We start from the raw sequence: 12,578 nt of genomic DNA, 5'->3' as shown, positions 1-12,578 counted from the left end.
TTTCCTTTCCTTTCCTTTCCTTTCCTTTCCTTTCCTTTCCTTTCCTTTCCTTTCCTTTCCTTTCCTTTCCTTTCCTTTCCTTTCCTTTCCTTTCCAATAAGTATTTTCTTTATAAACTTAAGTCGTGCTTGAGGAATGCATATGTGATAGGGTAACCAAGAGAGATAGGTCAAGATGCCAGAAGGTTGCCGGGGTGAGGAGATATAGGGAAGCTTAGGGGCACAGGAGCCAAAATATTTTTCTATGGCGCTGTGTTTGGTAAAGGGAAATTGTAAAACCCACTTTACTTCAGGCCAACAGCACAGAGGCTTTGCAATCTTAGAATAGATCAAAATGGGATTTGGTAGAACAAGAGAAACCACAGAGTTCCGTCACCTCTTGAATTTGAATCTGAAAGAGATTTTGAGATCTTCTCAAGGTTGCAATTATTAATTGGGTCTGCTAGGACTGAACTCTAGCAGACAGCCTGGGAGGAGCATCTGGTACCTTATCATCAGGTCGGTTAGAAGCCACACAGTTCTGGGCATAAGTCATGACTGAATCAATCAGGCCAGGATAATTCCTCATGGTCTGGCGCCCCATATCTGCRGAACTCAAGTTTCTGAAGAAAGACATTAAGAAAAACATTTCACAGCATATCAGGCGAGAAAGAGGAAAGAGGATTAGTTGAGTTCACTCATAAGTTTTTATCAGCTCCATTCTGTCTATGCCTCTGGTCAAATTCGCGGGTTTTATTTGAGGATTCAGCAAGRTGGTGTATTGCTTCCATTTTGAAGGCGTTCTATGGGACCACATAGCTCTCATCTTTCTCTTTTATTTGGATTTTATCTGGGAAAATGTTCTCTTGAAGAACTCTATACAGAAAACATCTTCTGATCATAATAACTAACAAACAGCAGTATTTTGCCTTAGAGGCTATGTATGTGATATTGCACAGACTGATTGCCTTTTTGGAGGTGTTTCCAAAGAGAAGGTTGAATAAAGACCACCTGTAATTGTTACGAAAATAAGGAATGTGTAAACGTCTGTGACCATGGAGCTACACAGAGTAGACAGCAATTTGTATGTGAAACACAGGAAGACATGATGAACTGCAGCAATAGCCCTGACCAGAGGGATTGACCAGGGTGTACTGTATCCCTGAGCACTCCAGCAAGCTGCTGTCAGGACCGAGGAGTTTTTCCAGTAACAAGAAATGCTTTTTTTTTTTTTTTTTTTTTTTCCCTGTTTTAATGCCTTGTAGCTTGCAAATGAAAACCAGAGAGAAGTTGGCAATTGTTGTGAGATAGTCACTCCAGGCATCTCAGAACTGGATTTGATGTTCACTGTGATTTGCAGTCTCCTCGTTAACATGAATTCATCTGCAATCCAGAAATGCTTGAGCAGCAATGGCTCAACCTCAGGGCAAACTCAAGGCTGTTCTCATCTCTGCATTATGGTGTTGCAGTGCAATGAGTCATAGTTCTCTCAGCTCATCCAACTGCCCTGCTTTCCTTCCTCTAGGTACTACTGAGTCTTGTTTCTCCGAGCTTTTGGAGCTCCCTCACTGACCTGTAGTCTGATAGTGGTTAGTGGTGGTGTCATATATTACTGTCACAGATTGTGATAAACAAGTCTTAGGAGACAGAGCCTGCCTTGAGCTAAACTCCATGGAAAGCCCTTTTGAGGACTCTAACATCATACTTCTTCCCTTATTGGAAGTTATGGACTTATATCCATAAGTCCTTATGGACTAGCTTGGTGGGTTTAGATGATCTTATAAGTGGAGCAACTCATATGCTACATATACCACTCACCCTGACATGCAATTGCACGAGGAAGGTTGCCTTCCAAGACAGGGAAAGGAACTGCATTCACTATCTTTCAGACATGTTTCCCAGCTTCAGAAGATGATAGTATCAAGTCTCAAAAGGCCTCTATTGTATTCACCCAGTTTGTTTCATAAGCAGATACAGCTCCTRCTAGCTGCATGTCTGGTAAGGGTGTGGTCAGCTCTGCACTCCCTCAGGGAGAGCTTCTGTTGATGAAAGTACCTAATTATACTGTTTTTTTTTCTCCCCACTTGTTCCCAGTGAGACAAGAAGCTTGCATCCAAGTGGAGGAGGTGGCAGGAGAACTAACAAGTCAAGACRAAGATTCCCTGCAAAAGGGCTCTGGCTTTTCTGTGAAAAGATAACCTACTCTGGCCTTGATCTGTACCTCCCGTTTTGTAGCCAGCCCATCTGTTGAAACGAGCTGATAGACAGTAAATTGCCTATGTCAAGGAGTGTCAGGAAAGGTYCAGGGCAATGAAAATATTCTGTAGTTAAACAGTTATTAAAATCAGTGGGAAAATGCTTGTTTTCCCCACATAAAGAATTCTTTCTTTTATCACYTAAAATTCAGACCAATTTTTTTTCTAGCAACCAAAACTGTCTTTTGAAACCTCAGATTCTAAGGGCAGAAGGTGTCAGGTTTCCTGGTCCAAACTGAACAGTGTCAGGTTTCAGTATTGCAACTCTCCAATGACAGAAAAACTTGTAATTTTTCAGAAGAGACTTTGCAAGGAYAAATGTATTTTGAAGAAAAAAGAAGATACTGTTCTGCTAAAAATATTTTATGTGGAAGTTCGTCTACTCCCTCCAGTCAGGAAAACTTTCTCAAGGAGAATATRTAAAAACATACTCACTGTAAAGGTATTAATGAAACTATTGTAAGGGGATTTAGACATCTTCAGCTTATGTCAACAGACAGGCAAACTGCAGTAAGTAAGTCCCTGCTTGATGACTCACCTCAAACACCCTGTAGCGTTGAAGAATACTTCTGGGTCAATAATTTCTCTTGTCCTGTTGCAGCTGCCATCAGACCAACCAGAGAAAGGGATGATAACACAGTCCGTCAAGACAGGGAGGGCCTCCTGTATCAACTCTTCTTTTAATTCGTCAGTGGAAGAGAGGTTCCAGAGCAGTCCTAGAAGGGAAATAGGAGATAAGCTCTAGCAGAAAGTTACAGTGCAGTAGAAGCTTTCTTTAGATCAGAGTGAATTCCAGCCAAAAAAGAAAAAAAAAATCCTTGTTTCTCTCCATCTCTCTTTGAACTGACGAGAGGCAGAGGCTGCCCTAAACCCTAATCTCTGTCCATCCCTRAAGAAGAAAGGCAGAATGGGCACCTGAGCCTTTTATCACATGCAGATGGGCATCTGAGCATCCTCCTGCCTCCCCAAATTGGCATTTATTGCCATTCATTTAGCAAGGGGAAGGCATCTCTCCAGAGATTGTGTGAAGGTTCGAACAYAGGATCTCAAGCACAGCTGAGGGTGACCTGTGCCAACAAATCTGTATCAATCTTTCAAGAAAAACTATGACGCCAACCACACAACCTGACCAACCTTCTGTGAGCTGCCAGTGCCTTGGACCTTCTCTGGGAACAGCATGGTGGCCAAGGGTGCAGGAAGGCACGAGAATGTCTGGGCAGCCACAGCTGTGGAGGGAAACCTGGGGCAGATGCAGCCCCAGTTGGCACCTGTGGCATGGGGAGTCCCTGCAGGATATCGAAGGGCCAGGACCTCCTCTGCTTTGTGCTTTGAGTTGTTATTTCATGCAACAGGAGCATAAACCTTCCTCTTTGTGATATGGCAGCACCGTGGTTAATGGGCCTCTAAGTGCTGAGCAATACAGACTACAGACAGGGAGGATCATGGTCCTTGTTGATAGGCGAGCCCCTTGCATACTCAAGGCTGGTATAGTCAGTATGTGGGCTGTTGCCAGCCAAGGGACTCTTGGCAATCTGCTGTGCACCTGTCAATTGTTTCTGAATTTCCGTGTTCCCCGTTCTCCGTAGAAGGCTCACACACTCCCTTATCCCATTCTGCCGTCGAGTTTCTATCTTGTTGGTTGGATTCCTGAAGACCAAATTTCGGAGAGCTCCAGCTGCCGCTCGCTGAACGTTCTGGTTTGTGCTGCGGAGCAACTCAACGAGCTTGGCGATTCCCCCCAGCCGATAGACCTGTGCCATGAAAAACATGCCACCATCAGTGCAATGTGCAAAAYATCGCTCACAGAGGGCTAACTTTAACAGTCACAGAACTGCAAAGAGTCAACATGGCACATACTTGCAGGAATGTGAAAAATAGACCTGGCAGTAAAGAATGGCTAGAGCCTGCAAATGGCATATGTTCAGGCCACAGGTGGTGGGCACCCTGGTGCTGCCCTTGAGATTGAAGYCCAGCTTTTAATAATGGATGCATATGAGCCATGGGGCAAATCCTTCATTGATATAAAACTGCTTGCTCCCATAAACTCTCRTTTACCTCCATCAGTTTATGTCAGGTGAAAATGAGGTCCTGTAAATATGCAAAGGACATCTGTAGCAGTATAATAAAACACAGTAATTTATTTGCATCCTGAAATCACAGGCTGAACTAGAGGGATGGAAGTGGTACAGTGCAAATGCCTTAGAGGTGTAAGTAATGGACCATATTCTAATACTGAAAAGGGSAGGGTATGTAAGGCCACGCTGGAAAGGGATGTGAATCCAGACCTAAAGAACATAACACACATGCTAAGGTGGGCTTGAAAGCCACGTGAATTCCAGCAGTTGAGACTTTCTGAAATAATGAAGTCTCCTGCCATAGGGTTCCCTACTGTGCCAGATCTGCTGGAGACATAAGTCCCAGTGGAGCACCTAGTCACACAAACAAACCTATTGGCTGAAGAGTTGCTGACAACAGAAAATGAATGTGTGCCTTTTAAAAAGCAAAGAAAACAAGTATGTATTCAGATGACTCATTGTATACATGCTCTAACACATTCTTCTGGGAAGTAATGGGACAGGCTGCTGCGTTCTCTACGGTAGCGAAGGGAGTGGTCACATCACAGTTAGTGATTATAACACATGCAGGGGTCCCTGCACTCGGGTTCAGCTGCACCAAGGACAAAGGTATGTTCACACACTGTGCCAGCCTATCTGACTCCATCATTATGCCAGAAAATAGAAAGCCACCCATATACAGATGCAATCTTGAGAAATTCACATTTTCATGACTGCAAACAAGTCAGGATGGGGATAAACTTTTATGAAAAAGTGTTGCTACAGCAGATCCATCCTTTAAGCTGCCTCATTTGCTGTGTGTTGCCATAAAAATAGTAATGAGAGAGTAAGAACATTAAAAAAAAAAAAAAAAAAAAAAAGCTGTGTTATGAGGAGCACTTCTGTTTGATTAAGTATCTTTATAAATTACCACTGATTAACCCACTGGATTAGGTGAATGGCTGAAATGTTGTGGAGCAATGTGCAATGAAAAGATTGCAGCAGGATTTAGGGTAGTCTTGTATGACTTGGTCACTGCAGCTCTGAGATAGCAGGAGATTCCTGTGGAACCAGGTGCAACTGTATGCAGGAGAGGAAACTGCATTTGGGTAGCTTCTCCTRTCATCAAAACCCACCCATCCATATCACAGAGGGTGATAATGTGGCCACGGTCTCTTTTATTGCCTGATAACTGTGTTAAAAATCCCGACCCCATTGCTATTAAGAGAAAGTGGCCACTAATAATTGAAAAATCCACTTAATTAATTCCCAAGTGGGACTAATGACATTTGATAGTCCATAATCAAAATCAAGAAGAGTTATGGATGCCAGGCACTAGTGGAAAACAGTTTCATCCAGCTAATATGCCCTCATATCCAATGTGACTGCAGAGTTGTGGAGAAGTTGGCTCACCTCTTGCTTGGCAGATTCATCCTGGAAGCAGGTGTGCTGGAGGTAGTAAGCACCCATAGCTTGGTATTTGTCATCAGAGGAGCACAGAAGTTGTATGGCTTTCTGGATGGTCATCGCACCGCTGTCTATTTCATCACCACATATTCTGCATTAAGGAKAAATACAGCATTGATTTGGTACTCAGTCACAGACAAAAGGGCTACTTCAGTACTAGAAATTAGTATGAAGGAATCAAACACAAAATGCAAAACATGATCACATCACCATATAAATCATATGGTGCACCCCTAGTGCCCTTCTCTGTCTCAAAAGGAGATGATAAAAGAATCCAGAGGAAGGTTATGAATAKCTCTGGCTTGGAATAGGAATGAAAGGCTTGGGAAAAGACATTTAAAGATTCGTCACCCCTTGCTTAGAAGGACCAAGCTCCAGCTGTCTGGAGCTTGGTACTGATACTGAGCTACATAAAATCAGAAAAAGGTATGAAATAACAGACTGATGAAGGGGCTCTGAACCACAAAGCTTGCCTCTTTTTTCCAATTATATCACTAAGTCTAGAAAAAGCTATTATTTCTTCTTAGCATCCTTGCCTCTTAGGCCTACACCTGGCTTTACAAGGGCTTCAGCTCAYGACAGCAGAGCTTGCATTAATTCACATGAAGTAAATAACAAAGTTCAGGACTGAGAAGACTCCAAAACCAATGTCCTATATGCTTTTTACTGTTTAAGTAGTGATGAAAAACAAATGGGAAACACTTTGTTAATAGTAGAAGAAATCAAAAAGTTTGGGAGGCTTGCTAGGAAAATTACCTAACAGTTCTGCTGCCTGACTGACGTCGTTCTTCGTTCAGATTCCAGCTGAGACTGATAGAGTTTTACTTGGAAATTGGGGTAATTGGTTCCTGTTTGAGCCATATCAATTCATATACTAGCTCTTGCTTCATGTCAGCCTGGTTAGTGCCTATGTAGAAGGGCTGATCTTCATGAGACAATTCAACAGACTAACAAAAGAGAATCTTTTAAATAATATCTTTAAATGAACCTAATACATTTGAAGCATTAAATATTACTAGGAGGGACTAACTATCATACACACAGGATGTGCAGACTCATTTTGGTTGTGCCAAAGAACTGTAAAAATAAAGGTCTAGAAAGGACCAGCAACTTACTATAAGATAAATATTTTATCTTTAAATATCCAAAGAGTCACACCTCCATACAGCACAGGCTAATGAATAATCYGCGCCATTCTATAACAAATGTCATAGAAAATATCAAAAGTCAACAATTGTGGTGTGACACTGGAAGACAGTAGCAGACTGTTGKCAGGCAAGATTCACCTCCCCTACTCTTACTGGTAAAGTTTCATCCAGTTTAACTTACTCATGTAAGCAACTGTGTAATGAAAGGAGAGAAATAGATGCTTCCAAAGAACAATTTGCCTATATGTCTTAGCTATTTAACTTAAGACAAGAGGATCTTCCCTCTGGAGATGCCTATGCCTCTGTTGATAAACAGGAATCTGAGACAATGATCTTGGATGGGATATTTAGTTTTCAATTACTAGGATTAGATGAACATCATTTCACTTCCATTTCTCTGGAAAAAMCTGAACCCAAGAGCAAATTTTATGAGAAAGATGTCTAGCTACTTAAGGATGGCAATTTTCTACATATCCATTCCACAAGAGGACCAAATCCTCCTTAAACAGTGAAAAATTCAGCAGCCAGATCCAATTCTGCATGGGAAAAGATGGCCAAGCAGAATCCATTTCCTCTGCTGGATCACAAACAGGAGAAGTTCACAAAGGATGAGCAGCTAGGTTCAGTCATACCACCTGAAAAGTCAGAARCAGTGATTTTTTTCCAGTTGAGAATATAATCACCCTGGCAAAGTCTGGATTAACAGAGAGATTGTTCATCAGCCAGTCAGGGATATTTCTAAACAGATTAACACTATGCGAACAACAACCTGCTCCATTAGAAATTCTTAGGCTGTGGGCATCTCCAACCAGGGCCAATGCACCTGCTAGGAAGAACTACAAAGGTTGTTCTTCTTCCACAATAAAGAAGCAAACAGAATAGGGACCTCAATTAGAAATGATTCAACAATTAGATGATCAGATTCAGGTCTGGAAGGGAAACAAATACTTAATAGGATCAGTATAACAGAAAGGCAAATTCTCATGTTTGATACTAACGCCTTTGGTTCACTTCATATTAGCAAATTGGTTTGTGCTAATCTGATCTAAATCTCCATCCTGGTTATTAGGGCTATTAGTCCCAGGAGAGGAGGAAAATGGAAATTTCTAAGATTGCTCATTAACAAAATGAGATTGAAGACACTCAAATCCATGGCTGCATCTCTCCAGGGCATTCAAGCCTTCTAGAACTAGRCTGCACCAAATCAAACCTGATGGCCATGCTCCATGCTGAGCAGCCACATCTGTCACTGGGACTCTCCACTAAGACCTCAGTGCCATGGCAGGCTTTGCTCAGTGTGTAAACACTAGGGAGATGGGCACAGACTGACATTGAGCCCAGGAGGAGAGGATCTTCACCATCTGCAATCCTGCTGTATGAACCCTGGCAGGACACCATCATGCACAGCTCCTCTGCAATTCCTTTGGACCTAAACATACAGTGCAGACAAGTCCACATCACATTGAGCCAATACTGTAAAACAGTCATTTTCAGAAGCAGTTTATCTGAAAGAAAGAGCAAATTAAAATGAAGATGCCTATCTTTGTACTTGGTTCTGCTTTCACTGTATAGCATAGCCTGAGAGAGCCTGTATTTTGATATTGATCTCCTATGGTCCTGTTCTCCTACCCTAAAGAGAGGAGATCTATCAGAAAACAACCTAAGTCTCCTTTTTTGACTCTTTCAGTAGCTCTTCTGTTCTTGCTACCTGCTGTACACCCAGAGAGACTGAGCTCCTGACAAGGAAAAATCCAAAGTGTTGCCCCAGGTCTCTTGAGAGGTACCCGCTTGCAAGTGAACTCTAAAGTGGCATTTCAGCATCTTTCTCACATCCATAGAGAATGCCAGAATGAATCCATAGAGAATGCCAGAACGAAATTCATCAATAATGTATAAAAATGAGGCCACGGGTGCATGTGATATTATGGAAGGTGATGCATATTGCAGATGTCCATTAATGGCTCCTCATCAATATCAGCAAGCCTTAAGCTGGAGAATGTCTGCAGACTCCCCAACCCACCTCTTTGCCTTTACAAATGAGAATGCTCTGAATCCTTCACAAAGGGTGAGATTGGTCTGACCTGACAGTAATGTCTGCAATTCAGACAGTCACCTGGGTTTCCTCTGAAGTCAATAGAGAGATRCTGTCCTTGTTAGGGGTAACTTGCTGACCTACCTCAGATTTCATCTCCATTGGCCCCTGACTACATCTCTACTGTGGCAATAAGAGACCAGGGCAACTAGTTTAGATGCAGGCATCTAAAGTGGTATGCACATAACTGGTTGACAAGCACACAGACTATTGCAAGAGCCACACTCAGCCTCTATCACAAATCTAGCCTGGACTTGGACTGTCAATGCCTTGTGCGTGTAGTATCTGAAGCATGCAAAGCAACACGTTTGGAAGTAGGGTTAAAATAACATCAACTGGTGGCAGCAATAGTTTTCTTGTATCTTGAGTTTCAGCTCAAGGGGAAGAAAGACTCAGGGTTTTTTAGGAGACATTAAATACCACATGCTTTATTGCTGTTTCTTGTTACTGCTACCTGGTGACCTAGGAAGGTGTTGAAATTTTTTCTTGACTGTGCTGAATCACAACATGTTACTTAGCTAAAAGCTAGCTCAACATGACACACAGTCATTGGAGCATGACTGACACAAAAGAAAAGCGAGTATCATCGATCAGAAGAAGTGATGAAAAGCTGGCAAATATGCTTGATTTTCATCAGCTGCTGAAACCACTGTTGCTGTTGCCTCCCAGGATGAAAGGCTGCAGATGTGCAGGAGGCCATAAGAGTCCAAAGGAGAGAAGCATACTGGGGAGAATGGGGTGCACTGGACACCATAAAGTCTCCCTCCAGCTCTATTAGATAGAAATAGCTACTCCAGAGARCTGTATTCTGGAAAAAAGTGAATGGTACATACTGGGAAATGACTTTGGGAGCCATCAGAATAATCCATGAGCTCCTGAGCCCAGGCCAGAGATGCTGATCTTGGAAATGTTATTGCAAAAATGGCATAACATATGTTTACAAAGATTTATAAGAAATCCCCTGAGTAGTTTCAGAGAAGTATATCCATCAGGGATATGATAAAGTTCCCCTCTGCTCACTGAGGCAGTATCTAGTATTACAACGACGGGCGGTGAAAGGGAAGATACTTTAAGAGAACATTTCTCAAAGCAAGCCAGTATCTCTGGAATAACCTCCTGATATGAACAAACTGCAAAATTCAGATTTCATCAATATCATATAGTATTATGGGACAAGTAAAACTCTACCACCTGCTTTAATTTATGGCACAAGATTTCCACAAAAAAAGCATTCAGGTGTTAAAATACTCATCACCTAGCTGGAGGAAAGGCACTTTCCTCAGCTGAAGTTTGTTCTATATGAGGAAGGCCTCTTCTGAGAGTTATTTGTCCAATACAACTTTTCTGTCTCTTAAAAGGAAATGCTTTAGATGTGGAAAACAAGTTTAATAAATAAAGGCAATCACACAATCAAGAAGAGTTCTAGAAATCAAATAACTGTTATCAAGTACAGTTCCRCTAGAGAGACAGCTCAGTCAGACTTTGACAGTTATTGCATAGTCCATATTTTGATACCTACATACCAATATCATTACTTGAGAATATCCAGTATCTCCTTTTTCATCTCACACCATCTGGGAAGGTACCTAGCATGAGACATCTGAGGAGCAGAACTCTTGAACTAGTATTGACTTCATCCAGAGTCACTGTGTTACAGAGCAGTTCTGTGTTAAATACAGACCCACTGGATCTCAGATCCCACCAGCATGACTCCTACAGCAATAGGAATTATCCCATCACATCACTTCTGAAAGGGTGGAAGTAATCTAACACTTGCATTGCTCACAGAGACAGTTTGTCAAGCCAAACTGTGGACAGGTTACCCACCTACGCAGGAATTAGGTAGTATGAAATCTAAATACAAAATGGTCCTAAATGGTTCTGAAGGCAAAAMATCTACCTTAAGAACTACTAGAATAGAAGTTCCTATTCTAGACCCAGACTTGGGGGGGGGGCTAACCTATTACTCAGCTAAGCCCTCTTCCTGAGGGCAGACATTAATACAAACAAACCTCTTCCTATGCAAAAATCAGGCCACCTAAATAAAGATCAAGATCGCCAAGTGCAGAGTTCTCCAGCCAGAAACAGCCCTACACAGCAGAGAGAGCCCAAATACAGCCCTAACTGTAAGAGCCCCTTCCCAAGAAAAACACACTCCAAACCAAGGCTAACAGCAACCCTGCCATAACCTGCTTTCAAAGAAGGACTGACCTTCCAAATCAGTCATTTTTTTCAAAGAGGACAACTCCTTAATAAGTTTCCAAAATTACAAGGATGACTACTGCCAACCTCAGCTCCTTTGAGTCAGGAGCAGAACCACTCATACAAACTGCTCTCCAAACTAATCCAGCTCCGCAGTGAGTTTCACTGAGATCAGGGAGGAGTGCCCTAGCCAGATCAGATTTACTCAGAGGACACAGCCCCTGTTGGGCCTAGGACTTCAAGCCTGACGTTTCCACATCAGAACCAGTTCTGCCAGATGAGCAATGCCCCSAGCCTGGAGAAGTGTATAAATGGAACCACTCCCTAACCAGAAGGCGTTCAGCGCTGGAGAATATTCCTCTCACAACAGCAATTCTTCTTCTCTTCAGAAAAAYTAATTATTCTTCAAGTGACCTTTCCAAAGCAATGACCAAGACTGCCATTGAGAGTGTTGCAGTGTATGACTTTCTTTGGAGAAAGCCTGGGACTAACTTCTCAAAATCAAAATTTTCCCTATGCAGAAAACAGCAGCAGTCCCACATTTGTTTATTTGGCCATCACACCCACTTTTACACTCTTTAGTCAGAAATTTCCCTGGAACTAGTTGCTTCTAATTTATATATTGCCTCTGTCTTCCATTCCACAGAAATTACAGAACTTCTGAGATGAGCCAACCAATACCGCTAGTGCTCCATGCTGGAGATGCTAAATGTGCATGTGTTAAACTTAAGGGAACTGGGCACATGGAAAGCCAAGGTTTCATGACAACATGATAACAAGCAAACGACATTTCTTGGCATACACACTCGGGGACTTATTTCCCCTACACAGTTTGAAATGAGGGAGGCTGAGCAGAGAATTAGCCAAAGGCATGGATAAAGCTGGAAAGCAGCATTCAGATGTGAACAAGGCCAGGATCTGGCTCACAGCATCTGCWTGGAGGGGATTTTCTCAATATCTACAACACATTTTGGATTAGAGGCTGAACAGTCTAAGGCCTTTGGTGTGAGTTATAGCAAAAGCTATGATCATTATTAAGTAGCCYCACACACCATGCTGTGTGAGCAAATTCCTTTTTTCAGTAATGTAGGAAGTTTACCAAGGACCACCAGAAATAATCTCAGGAGCTTCTATAGTTTGTATGACAGTCTGAGATGTCTGTGGGGGGTTTGTGATAATCTCTGGCACAGAGCAAGCCCTGTATGACACTGATGCAGCAAAGGTAGCTCCTGGGAATGCTTGCAGAAGATACAGACCCTCTTTCTCTAGGCTAGGAAAACATTACAGACTTGAACTAAATGTCTTCTAGGACTATTGTGAGCAGAAGAACATGGTTCATGCTCCAGAATTGGTGGCAATATAGCTGTTGGCTTCAGGGCAGC

At 42.4% G+C, this 12,578-nt stretch overlaps 1 protein-coding gene across 1 annotated transcript in view; it reads right to left on the bottom strand.

Moving 5' to 3' along the window:
* Window positions 1–12,578, bottom strand: part of PKP1 (plakophilin 1) — a 41,876-nt gene that overhangs the window by 10,289 nt on the left and 19,009 nt on the right. The window contains exons 4-7 of the mRNA XM_085307697.1: window positions 5,701–5,845; window positions 3,777–3,984; window positions 2,772–2,949; window positions 487–601 (exon numbers count right to left, since the gene is read on the bottom strand). Of these exons, the coding sequence (XP_085163823.1) occupies window positions 487–601; window positions 2,772–2,949; window positions 3,777–3,984; window positions 5,701–5,845 (646 nt within the window). The remainder of the gene's footprint in view (window positions 1–486; window positions 602–2,771; window positions 2,950–3,776; window positions 3,985–5,700; window positions 5,846–12,578) is intronic.

Source organism: Rhea americana, unplaced genomic scaffold (genome assembly GCF_003343005.1).
Source record: "Rhea americana isolate MKP2758 unplaced genomic scaffold, rheAme1 scaffold_261, whole genome shotgun sequence".
NCBI classification, from domain to species: domain Eukaryota; kingdom Metazoa; phylum Chordata; class Aves; order Rheiformes; family Rheidae; genus Rhea; species Rhea americana.
The sequence above is the reverse complement of the archived record's forward strand: the minus strand, read 5'-3'. Positions and strand labels throughout refer to the sequence as shown.